Source organism: Alosa alosa, chromosome 10, assembly GCF_017589495.1.
Source record: "Alosa alosa isolate M-15738 ecotype Scorff River chromosome 10, AALO_Geno_1.1, whole genome shotgun sequence".
NCBI lineage: Eukaryota > Metazoa > Chordata > Actinopteri > Clupeiformes > Clupeidae > Alosa > Alosa alosa.
The window spans coordinates 12,760,816-12,777,198 of NC_063198.1; the positions used below are offsets into that span (position 1 = coordinate 12,760,816).

The following is a 16,383-nucleotide window of genomic DNA, read 5'->3' on the forward strand; positions in this document are numbered from 1 at the left end:
TGCTAAATCCATTTCCGGCAGACTGAACGCAGAATATGCAATAACTAAATGACAAAACAGAAATATATGCATTTAATAACACTGAACACTGAAATATGTATTTAGTCAGTTCTTACTGTTATTTTGCCATGGTTATAATAAAACATCTAGACTCTACAGTAGAGAATTAAAAAGTGGCTGAATGGAATCTTCACAGATGGTGAAGTAAATAATATAACATCACAATCACTATAAGAATGCTGCTTCACTGGAATACATTTTCATATGACATAAACCATTGATTTCCGGTTTCCTAAAAAGCATTCCCTGCATGTAAACCTTATTCTTTGGTCAGATAGATGCAGCGTGACTCATCACTCTGACTCGATAACATGCCGGGTCCACATGAATCAAGTTACACAAAGCCTTCTCACTTCTCTACAGTGTTTTCACATAGTCAACAACCCTCTCCAGAACCCTCTCGGCGGAGGCGAAGGACAGCCAGCCGCGGTTGTAGAAGTTGATGACGCCATGGAAGCTGTCGGGCGCGTTGTGCCAGGTGACGGGCACGCCCAGCTGCTCCAGCCGCCTGGTGTAGAAGATGCCCTCGTCCCTCAGCACGTCATACTCGCAGGTGAGGACGAAGGCCGGCGGCACGGCGCTCAAGGCGGCATCGTCCGCCAGCAGGGGAGACACCTCGGCGCTCAGCCCGGCCTTGACGAGGTGGTAGACCTCACCGTCGTGCTCTGAGGGTGTCTGGCGCTCGAAGCCCCGGGCTTTGATCTCAGCAGGCAGGTCGTTGGGGTCGAGCCAGCGTCCGTAGCGCAGCTTGAGCTCGGCGGGCACGTGCAGGCCGTCCAGCAGCTCCGGGCAGGCGTACGCCTCCCCACAGAGGTACTGCAGGAAGTAGAAGGCCACACGCGCCCGGAGCAAGATGGGCACGGTGCCGTTCTGCTGGTACGAGGGCAGGTTGAAATCGGCCATCTGCAGCGCCGGGTAGATGAGGACCTGGGCGCAGGGTGCGAGCAGATGCCCCGGCTGGTGTCGCCCAGCCAGACGTTGGCACAGGGCCGCCGCCAAGTTCCCCCCCACACTGTCCCCGCCCACCGCCACCCGGCACGGGTCCACCCCAAAGCTGTCGGCGGCCACTGACAGGAAATGGCAGGTGGCGGCCTCACAGTCGTCCAGCTGGGTGGGGTACCTGTGCTCGGGGGCGAGACGGTAGCTGCAGGCAGGGTCGAGACCAAAAACAGTTCATAAAGGACAAAGAGATAAAACAGGCAAAGAGATAACTATTTACATAGTTACTACTTATATTAGAACCATATGACGAGATGGCATCTATTCACATGGCAAATATAAATGATAAATGATATGTAAACACACACCCAACAGACACCACAGTGGTTTCACTCTTTATGGCGATGTATCGACACACTTCGTCTGAGGTATCTGATGAGAGGAGAGGCACAAAATGACACAACTCAGACAACACAGCAGAACCATGATGTCCTGTCGATGATGCTCACTCACCTATACTCCCAGACACCCACCCTCCCCCGTGGAAGTAGACCAAGCCTCTCCTCTTGCCCGAGCTGGGTGCCGTCGGCTCATAAACCCGCACTGGCACCTCAGCGAAGGTCAGGTCCTTGATACGGAGCCCTTCTGGAACCGGTCTCCTACTGGCCATGATGAGGCCTGTGGCCCATCGGGTGAAGCGGACCTGGCTACACAGGCCCAGACGGTCCAGGATCCTGCCCTGCAGAGAGGATTCAGGAAGTCTTATCAACAAGAGTACATGAGGCATGACTACATGCATAACCACTTTTTGCTTTGGACACTCTTTTTGATTTGCGAATAAATGAAACCTTTATTGCCCCGAATGGAATTTGACTTGCAGTCAAGGGAGCCACATTGAACACAGACAACAACAAATATTGATAACATTAAACATCCAACAGCATTAAGACAGAAAGTATTAAAACATTTACAATTAAAATTATAGTGGTGGCACATAGACATAAAATCATCAGTCCAATAGCTAAGAATAAAATAAATGAATGGTGCATAATTTAAAGTGTCTACGTGCCTGTATCTGACCAAATAGGCCCAAGACAAAGAGAGCATGTACTGTATTTAAAGGACACAAAGAAATATGTAATTATTCCATATCTATTCATTTACTTCTGTATCTGAACTTCAACACAAAGCACACTTTCACCCAAAACATCTTGCAGTTCAGACAGAGTACAGCATACACTTAGGTGGTGTGTGAGCTCTCTGGGAATCCCATGACCTAGTTGTAAGGACTTCACTATACCAGTTGAGTTACAAGTGCATCACGGGAATTATTTACTAAACCCAGAGAAAACTGTCTGACATCAGTTTTAAATGACAAACATGAATAATAGAACAGGAACATCTCTCATTTATTATAAACAGATGCTCTTTTACTTCACAAATATTTCAGCGTGTAACGTGAGGGTTTGAGACATGGTGCGAACACAAATGAGAAAGGAAAGTACCCTCTGTTCCACTTTGAGATTGTTTAACTAAAGTTGGAGTGCAACACTGTCAGACTTTGCGGCAACCTTGACAAGCTTTAACAAGCCTTTTCCCATGAGCACTAAGAATACACATAGGAAAGGACTAGCGTCAGAGCGGCCCCAGTGACTTGACTCTTATCTCTGCTCTAACCTCTATCAGCCCCCGAGGGCACACACTCTCACACACACACACACACACACACACACACAAGGCTCACAGTAAATCTCATCCAGCCACTCCCTCAAAGTACACATTTAACTGCTCTTGTCACAATGGTGTGAGATCACTCTTTTTGCCTTTCGCCACAGATGCAGCCTGACAAGATTTAATAAGCTGCTCCCCATCAACACTACGCGTGTGTCGCATCAGAGCGGCGCAGGGGCCACTTACGATGACGGCCATTCCGACGAGCATGCAGTGAACCATGTGGAGTTTAGCCGCGCCGTCGACCCCGCGCGGGATGTCGCAGTCCATCAGCTCTGCGTACACCACACCAATTACCAAGAGGCAGAAGGCGGCCGCCAGGGCTCCCAGGCCAATGATGAAAATCGCAATCCCAATATCCATCGAAGCTGCAGGATTATTCAGACTTAGAGCCACTAATGGGCAGTGATAAGGTTTCCTTTCCCCCTTGCCTGGCTCTGGTCGGCCCTCCTCCTGTGAATTCAAGTCCACTCCCATTACTGTCCTTTAACTGACTTTGGCACAAGCGAGCACTGCAGTTACTGGGCCAGTCAGTGAACAGACACAAATCATTTGCCAGCTTAAAGAGTGGCCAGGTGTTTGGCTACATGTTCTGTAAATTTGTACAAACAGGTCACTTTAATCATGAAGTACTGGAGGGCCTGTGGTGTCCCTCTACATGCTTCATACACAGTATCAAGGTGTGTTTCGGTTTTTATATGGACAGTTCAAAATCATTGTACACAGCTTCAGAGATTTAATGAAGTAGAATTAGTTAATGTTCTACCCATGAGGAACTGGCAGAAACGTTCAAAGATTAAGATTGAGAGGGAAGCTTTAGGCTAAGTCCACTTTTTAGTTCCTTTGGAAACATTGATCATTTAAACTATATCCTTATCTAGTGTGAATGATGGTGAAATGTCAATAAATTAATTTTGATTCAACAAGATATTTCAGGCATCACCAAAATACCCATCATGCTGCTTGGCTTCCACCTGACAGAGATGCTGCAGAGTGAGCTTTTCCTGTTGATCTGTAGATGGCAGTGACACTCAGAAAGATGGAGCATGAGGAGGATGTGAGGATAAATCAACATGTCTGCTTTGGCTAGTTCATTGGAGGCCACTCCACTGCGCATAGATTGAGACACTCACATATTATCTTGCAGGTTAACTTATGGACAGTTAAACATTTTTCTATTTTCATTTTATTAGATGACCGTAGCTATTTAAGCTTCTTTTTGAGTCATTGATCAAATCATACAATGGTTTATGCTATTTGCAGGTCCACTGCGATAATTAGGCCAGCTATGCCTTGTCGTCTAACTGGAAGGCTCTGACCATCAATGATGAGAAAAATAGGCTATAAACTCCAACAAATATGTTTGTTATTGGCTGTTCACCTTTAAGAACATTGCCATACAAACTTCTGACCTGACTTTGAGTTGGTAGTTTAGGTTTTGAGTCCCCCCGACTGTGACTCTGCGTTGTGTCTGGGGGGCCCACCCCACGCTTGTGAGTGTATGAAGCATTATGCCCACGCATCATGCATTCACAGTTAACATTAGGTTTCATTACAGCACCACCCCACCCTTTCTCTCATGTGAAGCATTTCCACTGATTTATTTCGCCTCATTCTCCAGGTTATTGTTGTTGGCCTCCGGTCAGGATCTGGGACCTCCAGCTAATAAAAGCAAGGGACTGTCCAGCAGCACGTTTCGAACCGACCCAGACACATTTTTTCCACAGCTTGGCCTGCCTGCTTCCCCTGCCCTCCCCACAGACGTGCTCGCAGCTTTCCCTGCAAGGCCGCGAGGACACAAAGCCACCATTGTGAGTGTGCATTTTAAAAAACCCAAGCCTGGCTTTCTGGAGCAGTTTCCACTCCACTTTGCCCAGTACCAAAAAAAAAAAGAAGAAGAAGAAGAAGAAGAAGAAGAAGAAGAAAAAACACATCTAGTGGGCCAGGCGAAAAATCACACCCTGGAATCTCCATGGCGGCTGGTGGATTTACTGCATTACTTTAAGAGGCATTTATAAAGGTCTCTGGGCACTGTGCTCTGGAGCTCCTTGGGAATGGCTCACTCTTAATCTCCCCCTGTCACAGGAGGAGGGGATGGGGATGGAGAGGATATGGGGGGGCATTTTGAAGTGGCACATATAGAGAGAGAGGGCTTGCTGTGTGAGCATGCATTTCTCCCTTGTATTCACCAGTTCTTTTACAGAGCTTGCTCTCAGGGCATCGACTCCTATGTGAGGTGAAATTGGAACTGCAGTGAAACTACCTGTCAACAGTCACACTTCACACTGGCGTGTCATTAACGCCAGCCTTCAACGCCCTCTAATATGACTCTGTGTGTGTGTGCAGCAACACGGTGGATCAGCAGGGATGTTGACAGAAGCCTGGAATTAGACATCTCTCTCTCTGTTGTGGGACTGGAATTTGGTCAGATGACTTGTCTGACTGCATTATTTTGGTCCCTGAAAGATTCCTTCTAAATCATGTGCTGCACTATTGTAATGTGGAATTCAATAGGTGGTATTCTGCACAGATACAGTTCTGTACATGCACAGTAAATTACATATTGTTGTTCAAACAGCGAACTCTAATCTATCTCTACACCATGAGGCATAAGCCTGTCAAACCAGTTTGGGAAAACATGCTGGTTCATCATATTGTCAGCCATCAGTTTTCTCTCAGGCAAGTCAACTCTGGCCCTACACAGTTTTACTATCAATAAGTAATTTTCCATTTGTTATATACTTCTGGATATATTTGGGTTGCAAAGTCAAATTCAGACAGAACGAATTTAAGGTTAAATCCCATATTTAGTCTACATGCAGTGTGTCTTAACTGCTTGAGAATTCTGTCAGCTCCTCTGACTACTGTGGGTGGGACGGGTGGTGTGTGTGGGTGGGGTGGGGGGGGGGGTTACATGCTTGTACTTGAACACAAACTAGCCAGTAGCAGTGTCTCTAGGGGTGGGGACACAGGAGGGCGAGAGACAACCACTCAGCGGACACTCCACAAAGCAATATTCCCCAGCACTCAAACTGTCAATCAGGATTAATGGTCCCTTAAGACAAACATCAGATACAACAGTAGGGGTTGAGTTCGGACTTTCGAGTGGTGACTCAGAGAGAGAACTGTGGCGATAAGGTCTCGTATGAAAGTGTAGCACAGGGCAGTTGTGCCAGCAGATCGTGGCTTAGCCTGCTCGAGGAAACGGGGGATTTCGCCTTCTGCGTTTAGAATCTGTTCTGACATTAATGCGCCTCGGGTGACGAAATTTATTCAAAACACTCAATAAAGAGCGCGACCTTATGAAATGTCTGTGGACTGAGTGAGTCCCGCACGCCCCAAATCGGAGTAAGAATAGGTCTGTCTTTATTCTGCCACTGAGCAGGCTTGATGACTGTTGCTTCCACTCAGTGCGCACTGTTTGCAACGCACAGCTATAATGCACGGTTTCTGATACGTAGGCTATATGCGTGTCATTAAAACTGAATATTACGAGCTTTCTGCTGTCTTCAAAGGTAGACAACACATCATTAGAGAGCATCGGTTAGCTGCCGAAAGGATTCAAGACGCTGACATTTGGTACTTAAAGGGAGCAAGAAAACCTGAGTTGAGATGGACCTGAAGACTTTCGGCTGCGTTGTCCTGTTCCCAATCCAGATCTTCTACTACATAATCAAGGCGAGCGTGTGCTGGCTGCTACCGAGCAGGAGGAGAAGTCTAGCCGGGGAGATTGTACTGATTACAGGCGGAGGAAGGGGCATCGGGCGGCACTTGGCGTCGGAGTTTGCCAAACAGGGTGCAAAAAAGGTAAATATTGTAACGGATTATTTTGTCACAGTTTGTCACAACCCACCAACGTACGTAGACTTGCATATTTAACTTACCATCTGAAATGAAAACAATCGGCGTGTTCACTGATAGATAGCACTCATTTTGTCTTGACATTATCGGCCATTCTAACAGCCATGTTTATATTGATGGCAGTAGCAGTTTTGCGGTTGACGTTGACGTAGATTTACAGGTGAGTCGTGACTGGCAAGCTTGTAGGCTACAAGTCGAGTCGAGTTCGCTTCTGCATCTAAAACAAAATACATTGCATTTAATGGTAGCCTACTCTATTACTGTGTTTCCAAACACAGCATCAAATATGTTGCCAACAACTTAAGAGGAATAGTTGGGCAGATGGCGATGGCCATACATCAGAAACCTTCAAACGCGCAGAGGCTCACGGGGGTATTCAATGGCAGGAGAGACTAGTCGGTCTATTTTTTGACGTAGTTGCGTATTGCGTAAACTTGATATTGTGCAAAGGTGTCAGGTGTGAGTGAGCGAGTGGGCGGACTGAATATTGGTGAGGCTTTAGTTGTAAAAAAAATCAGAAGTTGGGTTAATATAATTGTTACAAAGCTTAGTGTTTGGACTATAAAGAGACAGTTGGCTGACATTTGAACATGTGCAGTAACAGAAATAAGTTGTTCGTTAACGAGTCACTGAGGTTAAGTTGTCAACCCCTACAAAAATTGCTAGCCTAGTTAATAAATCGTACTTCTTTTTATCATTCTCTCATCAAACATCATACTTAATGTGTTCTGATAATGTTATATCGATGCAAATGTCATACCTCAACAACAGAGATAAACTAATGAGAATGTAAAGCAGTTCTTTTGTGTTTGGTTCAAATTGCACACTTTGGGTCTGACAGGGTCATTGAAGGGGCATCTCCAAAAGGCATAAAAGGTCCCTATCTGAACATTTGACCACTGATGCAATGTACGTATACAGACCAATATCCCCAGGGACTGTGACAATAGAGATGCAGCCATCATGACCCTGGTCTCACTGGCTTTCACATCAGCACTAAAGCCACAATCACGGAAGCCACTAATCCCCGGTAAAGTTTTCTGGCAGCAACATTGACTTTGGTCCAGATGGCACTTGAAACACTAAACTCAACAAGTCCCCACAAAGGCCTTTGATTCAGACGACGGGAACCCGGTGGCCTCTCCCTCCCCTCTTAAAAGCCAACTCCCAGCATCTCATCTGTGTGTTTATTGTAAAGACATAACGTGACTTCCCGTGTTGACTGTTGTATTCCGGGTGAGCGGGCCCAAATGTGCCGTGAGACCGTGAAACAAGGGCCCTGCAAGTGGAGCTTTTTGGAGGAAGAAGGTTGAAATGTGGCAGCTGTCCTACCGGTCAAAACAAGTTATAAATAGCTCCACTCTTCCCACCAGAGTGCACTTCATTTGAGCCTGTGTGACCGAGAAATGCTGGCGGTGTGGATGTACACAAGGCCTAGTTAGGGTGGCTCTGACTCAACCTCTCAAACCCAGGTTTCCAGAAGTCAGTTTTTGGGGCCTACTGTACCTTAATACCATAGCATTGCTAATCTTCCTTACTATGATTTAAGTCATGTCCATTCTCCCCTAATGATGGTGGATATGGCATTCTCCACTCCACTGTGAAGTGCAGTAGGCTACATTGTCTTCCTGTTTTTCACACTGAGTCAGTGTTTATCAGCCTGTTGTTTATGTATGCACCCGTTGTGTGAGTGATCTGGAAAATAAGACTGTGGTTATGACGCCTACGTGGTTGTTGCTATAAATAAAGGCACCAGACGACGTGTTTCGCCTGGTAGGGCTCTCAGAAAGAAATGGGTCATCATTGTGCGTCAAAAAAAAGAAAGTGATCTGGGGTCTCTTTGTGTGGTTGGTTATGTCTGCAGGTCAGCAACCCAGAAAAATGCCAGCCTGCCCTTAAAAGCTCCCCTTTTACAGCTGCACGACAAAGGAAGCTAGAAGGCTTGTCAGCACCTCATTGCTGGGCTTTGTCCAGGTGTGAAGCCTTTGGTTACAACACTTTTGTCAGTAGGGCTTCACAATTATCCTTTCTCTTAAGAAATGCTAAAAAGACATGGGGCACAGGTCATAATTGCACCTTGGAGACGTGAGGGAGAGAGAGGAAAAAAGACAAGGCAAACTTCTAGTCGGAGACCCTTTACATTTTAGGAGCTGTTGTTCTCCAGCTAGGCAGACTAGCATGCATGTGTGAGGGAGAGAGAGTGGGGGTCACTAACGGATCTGGGGTAGACGTGCATTTTTTTTGTTTGGTAAAAGCAAAGGGGGAAGAGAAGTAACCACTGCTGCAATTGGCAGAGGCCTCTGAGTGAAGTAACCATCACTGAGAGATTTACAGTGTCTGTAGGTTACATCAGCTTTTACTGAAATGAAAAGAAGAACAACCAGAGAAAAGGGGAAAAGAAAAGAAAAGAAAACAGTAAAAGTCAAGTTGAAAACTCTTGCCACTGACTCAAACCGTTGAAAGACGAGAGCAGGGGCTTAGATTTATTTTTAATGTGATTTTGTATAAAGTTATGCCCAGAGGCAAAGCCAGCTTTCGGGCCAAATCAACAGGCTTGCTCCTGCATCAGCAGCAGAAGCAGCGGGCTTGGCCGCCAGTGTGATAAGGAAGCGAGGGAGGGCGGCTATGTAAATGAGCGAGTGGAGTGTGAGCCTGTTTGGGGTGGGGGGGGGGGGGAACGGTCAGAGGGGGTGGCGGAGAGCATGCTGCTCCCAGCTGGGTATTGCCCCGTAGCTGACCCCACTGTCTCTGCACTAATGAGACAGTGGCAGGCGACTGCCTCCTGAACTCCTGCTGCCCCTTCTCCCTCTCTACACCCCCCCTCATCTACCCCATTCTGCTACCCCCCTCCCAACCCACCTCCCATCCTTATTCAACAACGGAGGGATTTTAGGTGGGGAGGGGGCTGTAGAAAAAAAAGAAAGGGGGGGAGGGAGAGCTAACAATGGCAGGCTGCATTGCTGCCTGACTAACAAGAAATCCCAATCATAAGATAGTGGAGATTAAATAAAACTTGGAGGCATGTCTCCATGGTAATGGGGCCCAAGGAAGTGCCAAAACAAAACTTTGCAAACTGCTGAAAAAATATTGACCTTCCATCAAGCGAGTCATTGTGTACTTTAGCATGATGGGATTAAACATAGACTGTTTGCTTTTATTCTATGCTAATGTGGTGCCGTCACTCTGTTGCGTACTCTAAGGACTCGGCCTGATAAGGCTTGCAAATGTGTGTATGGCGAATCACATAATTGGATTGCTGTTGAATGCCACCTTGCATGCTCGCCCCTCTTTCCCTAAAGAAAATATCAGGTCCTCTCCAAATCCCGTTATAATTATTTATCCTAAGCCGCCTTTAAAACAATCACGCCAGCAGACTTGTAAATGAAACAAAGCAATTTGGGGGTGGGGGGGGGGGCAACAGAAAGTGTTTTAAGAGAGGCCAACAGCAGTTCATTAAAGTTAAGCCCCTATAGTGAGGTCATGAAGTTGACAAGTGCAAATCACTCTGATCTAATGCGCTTGGCTCATCTCCCTGTGGAAGAAGCAGGCCCCAAACACACACATCTCACCTCATGTTTCTGCCTCTTTAACGTCCCCATTATACACGTCAACCTGAGGGAACTTGAGATGTTTTCAGAAAATTCGATATTGAGGAGGGCTGATCAAATTGCCTTTTGGCTTTCAGTGCTCAAGGCGTACAAGGGCACTGCTGGAGTACAGTATTTTTTGAATAGCTTATCCACTTCATTCCAAGTTAAGGTCATAGGCGGAGTGTGTGGGTTATGGCCTTCATTTTTGATGGGAACATATTTTATTTGAAGCAAATGGAAAAAGGAATAAATTCTCCCTTTGCCTCAGGCATTAACCACAACATGAGCACACTCTACAATTTTCCTCCAGTTCTGAGGTCAAATTATTGAAACCGTACATAGTCAGAGAAAACTGACTGAAGATCCAGTGACCAAGATCAAGTAGGCCTAAAGCTGCCTGTCAAGTAGGCCTAAAGCTGCCTGGAATATCCCTGAGAATGTGTGTGTGTGTGTGTGTGTGTGTGTGTGTGTGAGAGAGAGAGAGAGTGTGTGTGTGTCTTCGGGAGCGGAGGAGGAGGAGGAATAGGGCACATCCCTGATTTCATTACCTTTCCGTGACCCCAGAGACTGACAGATCTAATTGCCCAATCAGTGCCCCCCGCCGTTGCCTCCTGCTCAGATGACCGGGCGCTTTTATTGGCCTCCCAAGCCGAGCTGTCCTCTCACTCATCTCTGCACTAATCCCCGCTCACCCCAGCCCCCGAAGCCTCCCTCTTGTAAAAAAAATGTGGGTGGCCGGCCAAAATGGCTCCTCTGTTCTCCACCATGAAAGACGCTCTGCTGTCCATAAAAGTCCCCTGGGACTCCCTGGCATTCGGAAGATTAAAGCAGCACATTCTTAATGCCAGCAGATGCTGAGGATGTTCATTAAACAAATGACACCTTAGCTTTCCTTCTCTCTCTCTATCTCTCTCTCTCTCTCTCTCTCTCTCTCTCTCTCTCTCTCTCTCTCTCTCTCTCTCTTCTCTTCTCCCCAGTGGCAATTTGGTTTATGGAGGTCAGGAGTGAAGTATCTGTTTTCTTTTTTCTACATTCTCTCTGTCTGTTTCTCACAAATCATCTGTTTTAGCCGTGACCTCCGTGGCTTTTGGAGCATTAGCGATGTAAGGGGTCCATAATTTCTCTCTTCCAAATGGCTTTTTAAATGCCATTCCTCAGCCTTAATGGCTCAACATTACAAGCTTAGCTATTTATTATTGGAAATGCAATCAACTAGTACCTACCGATGTTTGAATGCACTCAACACATGAAGGGTCATTGAGTCCTTTTACAATAGTAATGGCTGTTTCCCCAGAGGATCCCAGTGATAAAATGTGCTTCGTGTAGCCATGCATACTTTATATTATCATAAGTCAGTTATAATAGTCCTTCTCATGAAAGCGTTGGTCCCATTTTGCCTTTCAAATAGGCTTAGGGGGTATGAAAATAAACTTTGGAAGTATGAAAATGAATCATGATAATTGTTATTTTAGAGCCTTGTCTGGTCACACCCTTGCTTGTACGTCATTCTAAGCGTCACCTGAAATGCTGCAAGCACTTGCCCTTCAAAGCACTGCAGTTATAGGATTTAAAGAAGTCATCAGGCAAAACACAATGACGTCTTTGTTGTCGAGCTGAACCTATTTCTCTGACCTTGTCTCCCTGTCTGTTAATGCAATGCTCTCCTATTCCTCCCTCTGGCAGGTGATTCTGTGGGGCCGCACAGAGAAGTGTCTAAAGGAGACAGCGGAGGATATCTGTCAGTCAGGCATGGAGTGTCACTACTTTCTCTGTGACGTGGCCAACCGTGAGGAGGTCTACAGGCAGGCTAAGGTGGTCAGAGAGAAGGTATGTATGTGTGTGTGTGTCAGATGCATGATATTGGACACAGGACAGGGGGGCCGTTAAGAATGTTCCGGTCATAAAAATGTCGTTACGCTGATGGGGGGTCAGGCAGGAGTGAGCGCTTCAGCGAGAGGGGTGGAAGGAGGAGGGAAGGAGGGTGTCAACTGCTGGACAGACACAAGCCCACATCCATCCACACACACACACACATTCATAGCTCCAGAAATGACACATAAAGCTGTCTCTGTGCAGCTTTATGCACACATACACACACTCACATGCACGCGCACACACACACACACATACTCATCCATAGTCTTAGAGGTGTCAAATTAGCACTTTGTGCAACTGTATACACACACACATACTCATCCAAAATCTTAGAGGTGTCAAATTAGCACTTTGTGCAACTGTACACATACACAAACACACACACACACACACACACACACACACACACACACACACACACACACACACACACACACACACACATACACACACACACCCACAGTCTCTCCTGGGTCTCCTGTGCATTGCTGGGCCAGGTCTGTGTGCCTCCCCAGGCTGGGTATAGATTACTCCCCACTTGAAATGTCTGAGGCAGATAAAGAGTGGGCTGGGAGCGGCGTGTCAGAGCCTCAGCTTAAAAAAAGCTGACAGAAAAAACTAAATTGATAAGCTTTTTTTTACTCTGGAACATGATAAATCTCAGAGGTGGTCTTGAAAGAGATACAGTCAATGTGTTTATCTCTCTCTCTCTCACTCACTCACTCACTCACTCTCTGTCTCTCTCATGTTCTATGCATTTCTGTCCCTCTTACCCTATTTCATTTTTATCTCCATAACCTGATAGGTGGGGGATGTGACCATCCTGGTTAATAATGCAGCGGTGGTCCACGGCAAGAGCCTCATAGATAGCGATGACGACGCGCTGCTGAAGTCCCAGCACATCAACACAATGGGCCAATTCTGGGTGAGTACTGGCGCCATTTCATGATGGGGGGAAAAAAAACATTCTCATCCCATCTACATAAAACCATAGTCAGGAAGCCATTCAGCCCATACTCTCAGGCACGCATACACTCTCACATACACTCTCACACACACTCTCACACACACTCTCATACACACTCTCACACACGCTCTTCCGCTCGAGCGCTCTCCCGAGGCCACGTCAGTCTCATTTGCTGAAAAATGCGACAAGGGAAATTCCAAATAGCAGGGGCTATTTATTGCACTTACAGGTTTTTTGGAAAGAGAGAGAGAGAGAGAGAGAGAGAGAGGTATAATCTCAATTGGAGTTCTGTGGCCCTCTCAAACAGTTGAGATCTGCTCCTCTATTGTTTGACACAGTATCAAACGAGCCTTATCGCACTTGGGGAGAAACAGGCATCTGGAGAAATAGATATCCCCTGACGGTCCCAGCCCCCCACCCTCAGTCCATCTGTGGTCAGCTCCATGACACACTCTCACTGTGCTGGCCAGGTGCTTACTGAGTCAGTATGGTCATAATGCTTCTCTTCTTATTTATAATCTCCACATCTCCCCTCTTTCCCTTTCTCTCCTCTTTATTCTTTATTCTTTATTCTTTCTCATCTCTTTCTGCAACTCCCTTTGGACACCTCTCCTTCAACTCCTCTCCTCTCCTCTCCTCTCCTCTGTAGACGACAAAGGCCTTCCTACCGCGCATGCTGGAGCTGTGTAATGGCCACGTGGTCTGCATCAACTCCATCCTGTCCCAGTCGCCCATCCCGGGCACCATCGACTACTGCACGTCCAAGGCCTCCTCGCTGGCCTTCATGGAGAGCCTGACCTTGGGGCTGCTGGACTGCCCGGGGGTCAGCTGCACCACTGTTCTCCCCTTCCACACCAACACCGACATGTTCCAGGGCATGAAAGTCAGGTGAGGAGGAACCCTGGAACTATCTGCACCCATGCCTGCACATAGCTACTGTGTTGTTCCATAGTTACTGCATTGTTGCATAGTCACTGTTGCAGACACTGCGAGCTGTCACTGATGGTCATTTAAAATAGAATATGAGGAAATTATTCAGCTGAAATGATAAGGAAATTACTCTGCAGATTCAGTGCACAATGAGTTGCAACTAATAGCTACCATGAAGGAGTGTTGAATCTTCCCATTGAAACTTAGATATGCCAAAAGCCAGAAATGTGCATGATATTGTATTTACATATAGAATATATTATATGAAATAGTAAAAAAATGACTGCTGCGATTACTGACAGCCAACTGCTCAACGCCATCTAGTTCTTACAGTTTTTGCCTTGTGTAGCGCTGCTACTGTCCTAGTTCCATTTCTCACAGTGAACTTCTTTGTAACCTTATCAAATCGCTGATGATGGCTTGTGGCACTTCTGTGCTTTGGGACTCGCTCTGGCTCCGAGTCGGCATTGTTTCTGGGGCTCAGCTGGGAGCGGCCGGTGCGAGATTGAAATATCTGTGTGGCGGCGGCGGATAGTGTGCATGTCGATGCTGGTCCGGGGAGTCTCACGTTTCTCCTTATCTCCTTCTCCCTGGGACTCCTCCTGGAGACAGGTTCCCACAGCTCTTCCCTCCGCTCAGACAGGAGGTGGTGGCCCAGCGCACAGTGGATGCCATCAGGACCAACACCGCCTTCGTCTATCTGCCCTGGACAATGCACATGCTGGTCCTTCTGAAAAGGTATCAGGGGTTGGTGTATTCTCTGTGTGTGTGTGTGTGTGTGTGTTTGTGTGTGTGTGTTTGTGTGCGTGTGTCTGTTTGTGTGTGTGTATGTTTGTGTGCATGTGTGTGTTTGTGTGAGAGTGTGTGTATGTTTGTGTGTTTGTGTGCATGTGTGTGTTTGTGTGTGTGTTTGTGTGTATGTATGTTTGTGTGTGTGTGTGTGTGTGTGTGTTTGTGTACTCACACTTCTGAATATGCATTTGTTTGTGAATGTGAGTCTAGCTAACAGTGCTAGCCTTGTTGACACCAGACCCTTCTGAATTGAGAGTGGGTCTGGAAAAGGTTAATTGACTTATGACTTCCAGCAGGGGCATAACTAGCAGTGAAATTGAACTTAAAATGGTGCATTAAACTCTTACCAAATCATTTCAGAAGTGTAGCAATCACAAAGGTTTTAAATGCAGTTGTTTACTCAATTCCAAAGAAATACACGTCCATGCCGCATTAGCGATTGTATTTGCGTGCCCGTGTTTTAGGGGCATTGGAAATGGGCTTCAATGGCCTCTTGGCCAGACGGACCTTCAGAGTGAATCCCAAATTTCCCAAAAGTTTGTATAAGTATTCCCAAGCTAAGTTAGTACATGAGTGTGTGTGTGTGTGTGTCTGTGTGTCTGTGTGTGTCTGTGCACCAGTATCTATTCTAACAATGCTGTGTTTATTCCGCAGTATTCTACCACAGACTGCCATGGAGGAGATCCACAGGTTCTCTGGAAGCTACACCTGTATGAACACTTTCAAAGGACGGACATAGGAGCCAGGTTACGCTCCAAACGCAAAGACATTCTGGAGGAACTGGATGCCGAGGGAGCACAACAGGGATACGTTTCTGGACATTGCTGCAGCATTGGAAGCCCTTAGCCCCCTGTGATGGAGTACGTCTAGACGCTGGACATCCTGCTTCCCAACACCCGCTGGAAGACGTCCGTGGACGTTCCTTCCAGCAGAAGGTTGCACCTGTTTCTTCACTCAGCGTGGCTCTTGCTAGCCTCTCACGATAAACTGGAAGCCTTTTTCACTTGATACGCAAGAGCCGGCAGAGGAGAGAACTCAATAGCCTGTTTCTCTTTTTTTTGGTGGACAGTTCATTGTTTGTTTGTATAATAATTTTACTGTTTTTTTAAATAATTAACTAATGTCTCTGTAAATTCAGCTGTTGAATAAAACGACACAGGTTTTTTAACATAAACAGGGGTTGGGGGTTTTTGTCCTCTGGTGCTGCAGTTGTTTGGTGATTTGAAGATCGAGGAGGGGTAAGAGAGTGTTGACAGCTCATGGGCAGGGTGCTTTGCCAACCTCTGGGTTCAACAGATGTGTTGTTTGGCAGCCAAGCTGGGAGGGATGGATCCTCTGCTTCAGGCGGAGACACAGAGGGGAGGGTGTAGGAGTTTTCCCAGCCGCAGTCAGCAGGGTTTAGCCCAGGGTCCCAGTGAGGACTGGGGGTGTTACAGTCCACACCCCAGGTTTTGACCAGCCAGTTGGACGCAAACCATCTATGGGCCTCACTCAATGGTCATTGGTCAAAATGGTATGTATAGATTCAGAAAGGCTATTCGTAAAGTATTCAAGTATGCGTCTGCTGTAATGTTTTGTTTTCTCTCTTTCATTCCAATATGTTTCTTCCCTGTAATATCTGCAATGTTTCTAAGTAGT

General features: G+C 46.6%; 2 protein-coding genes across 3 annotated transcripts; one reads left to right on the plus strand and one right to left on the minus strand.

Annotated features, from left to right (window-relative positions):
- Nucleotides 1-104: 104 nt before the first annotated feature.
- aadacl4 (arylacetamide deacetylase-like 4) lies at nucleotides 105-6,981 on the minus strand. Of its 2 annotated transcripts, none has more exons than XM_048255763.1 (4): nucleotides 6,615-6,981; nucleotides 1,513-1,738; nucleotides 1,368-1,431; nucleotides 105-1,204 (listed from the first exon to the last, which is right to left on the minus strand). In XM_048255763.1, the coding sequence occupies exons 1-4, from the start codon at nucleotides 6,615-6,617 to the stop codon at nucleotides 418-420; spliced, it is 1,080 nt and encodes a 359-aa protein (XP_048111720.1). In that variant the 5' UTR covers nucleotides 6,618-6,981; the 3' UTR covers nucleotides 105-417. The 2 variants fall into 2 exon arrangements, with proteins under 2 accessions (XP_048111720.1, XP_048111719.1); XM_048255762.1 differs by lacking the exon at nucleotides 6,615-6,981 and adding an exon at nucleotides 2,917-3,142.
- On the plus strand, nucleotides 5,691-15,919 carry dhrs3b (dehydrogenase/reductase (SDR family) member 3b). The gene is made up of 6 exons (XM_048255764.1): nucleotides 5,691-6,537; nucleotides 11,865-12,008; nucleotides 12,862-12,981; nucleotides 13,673-13,911; nucleotides 14,566-14,691; nucleotides 15,400-15,919. Exons 1-6 carry the CDS (start codon nucleotides 6,343-6,345, stop codon nucleotides 15,482-15,484), a joined length of 909 nt encoding a protein of 302 aa, XP_048111721.1. The 5' UTR covers nucleotides 5,691-6,342; the 3' UTR covers nucleotides 15,485-15,919.
- The last annotated feature ends 464 nt before the right edge of the window (nucleotides 15,920-16,383 follow it).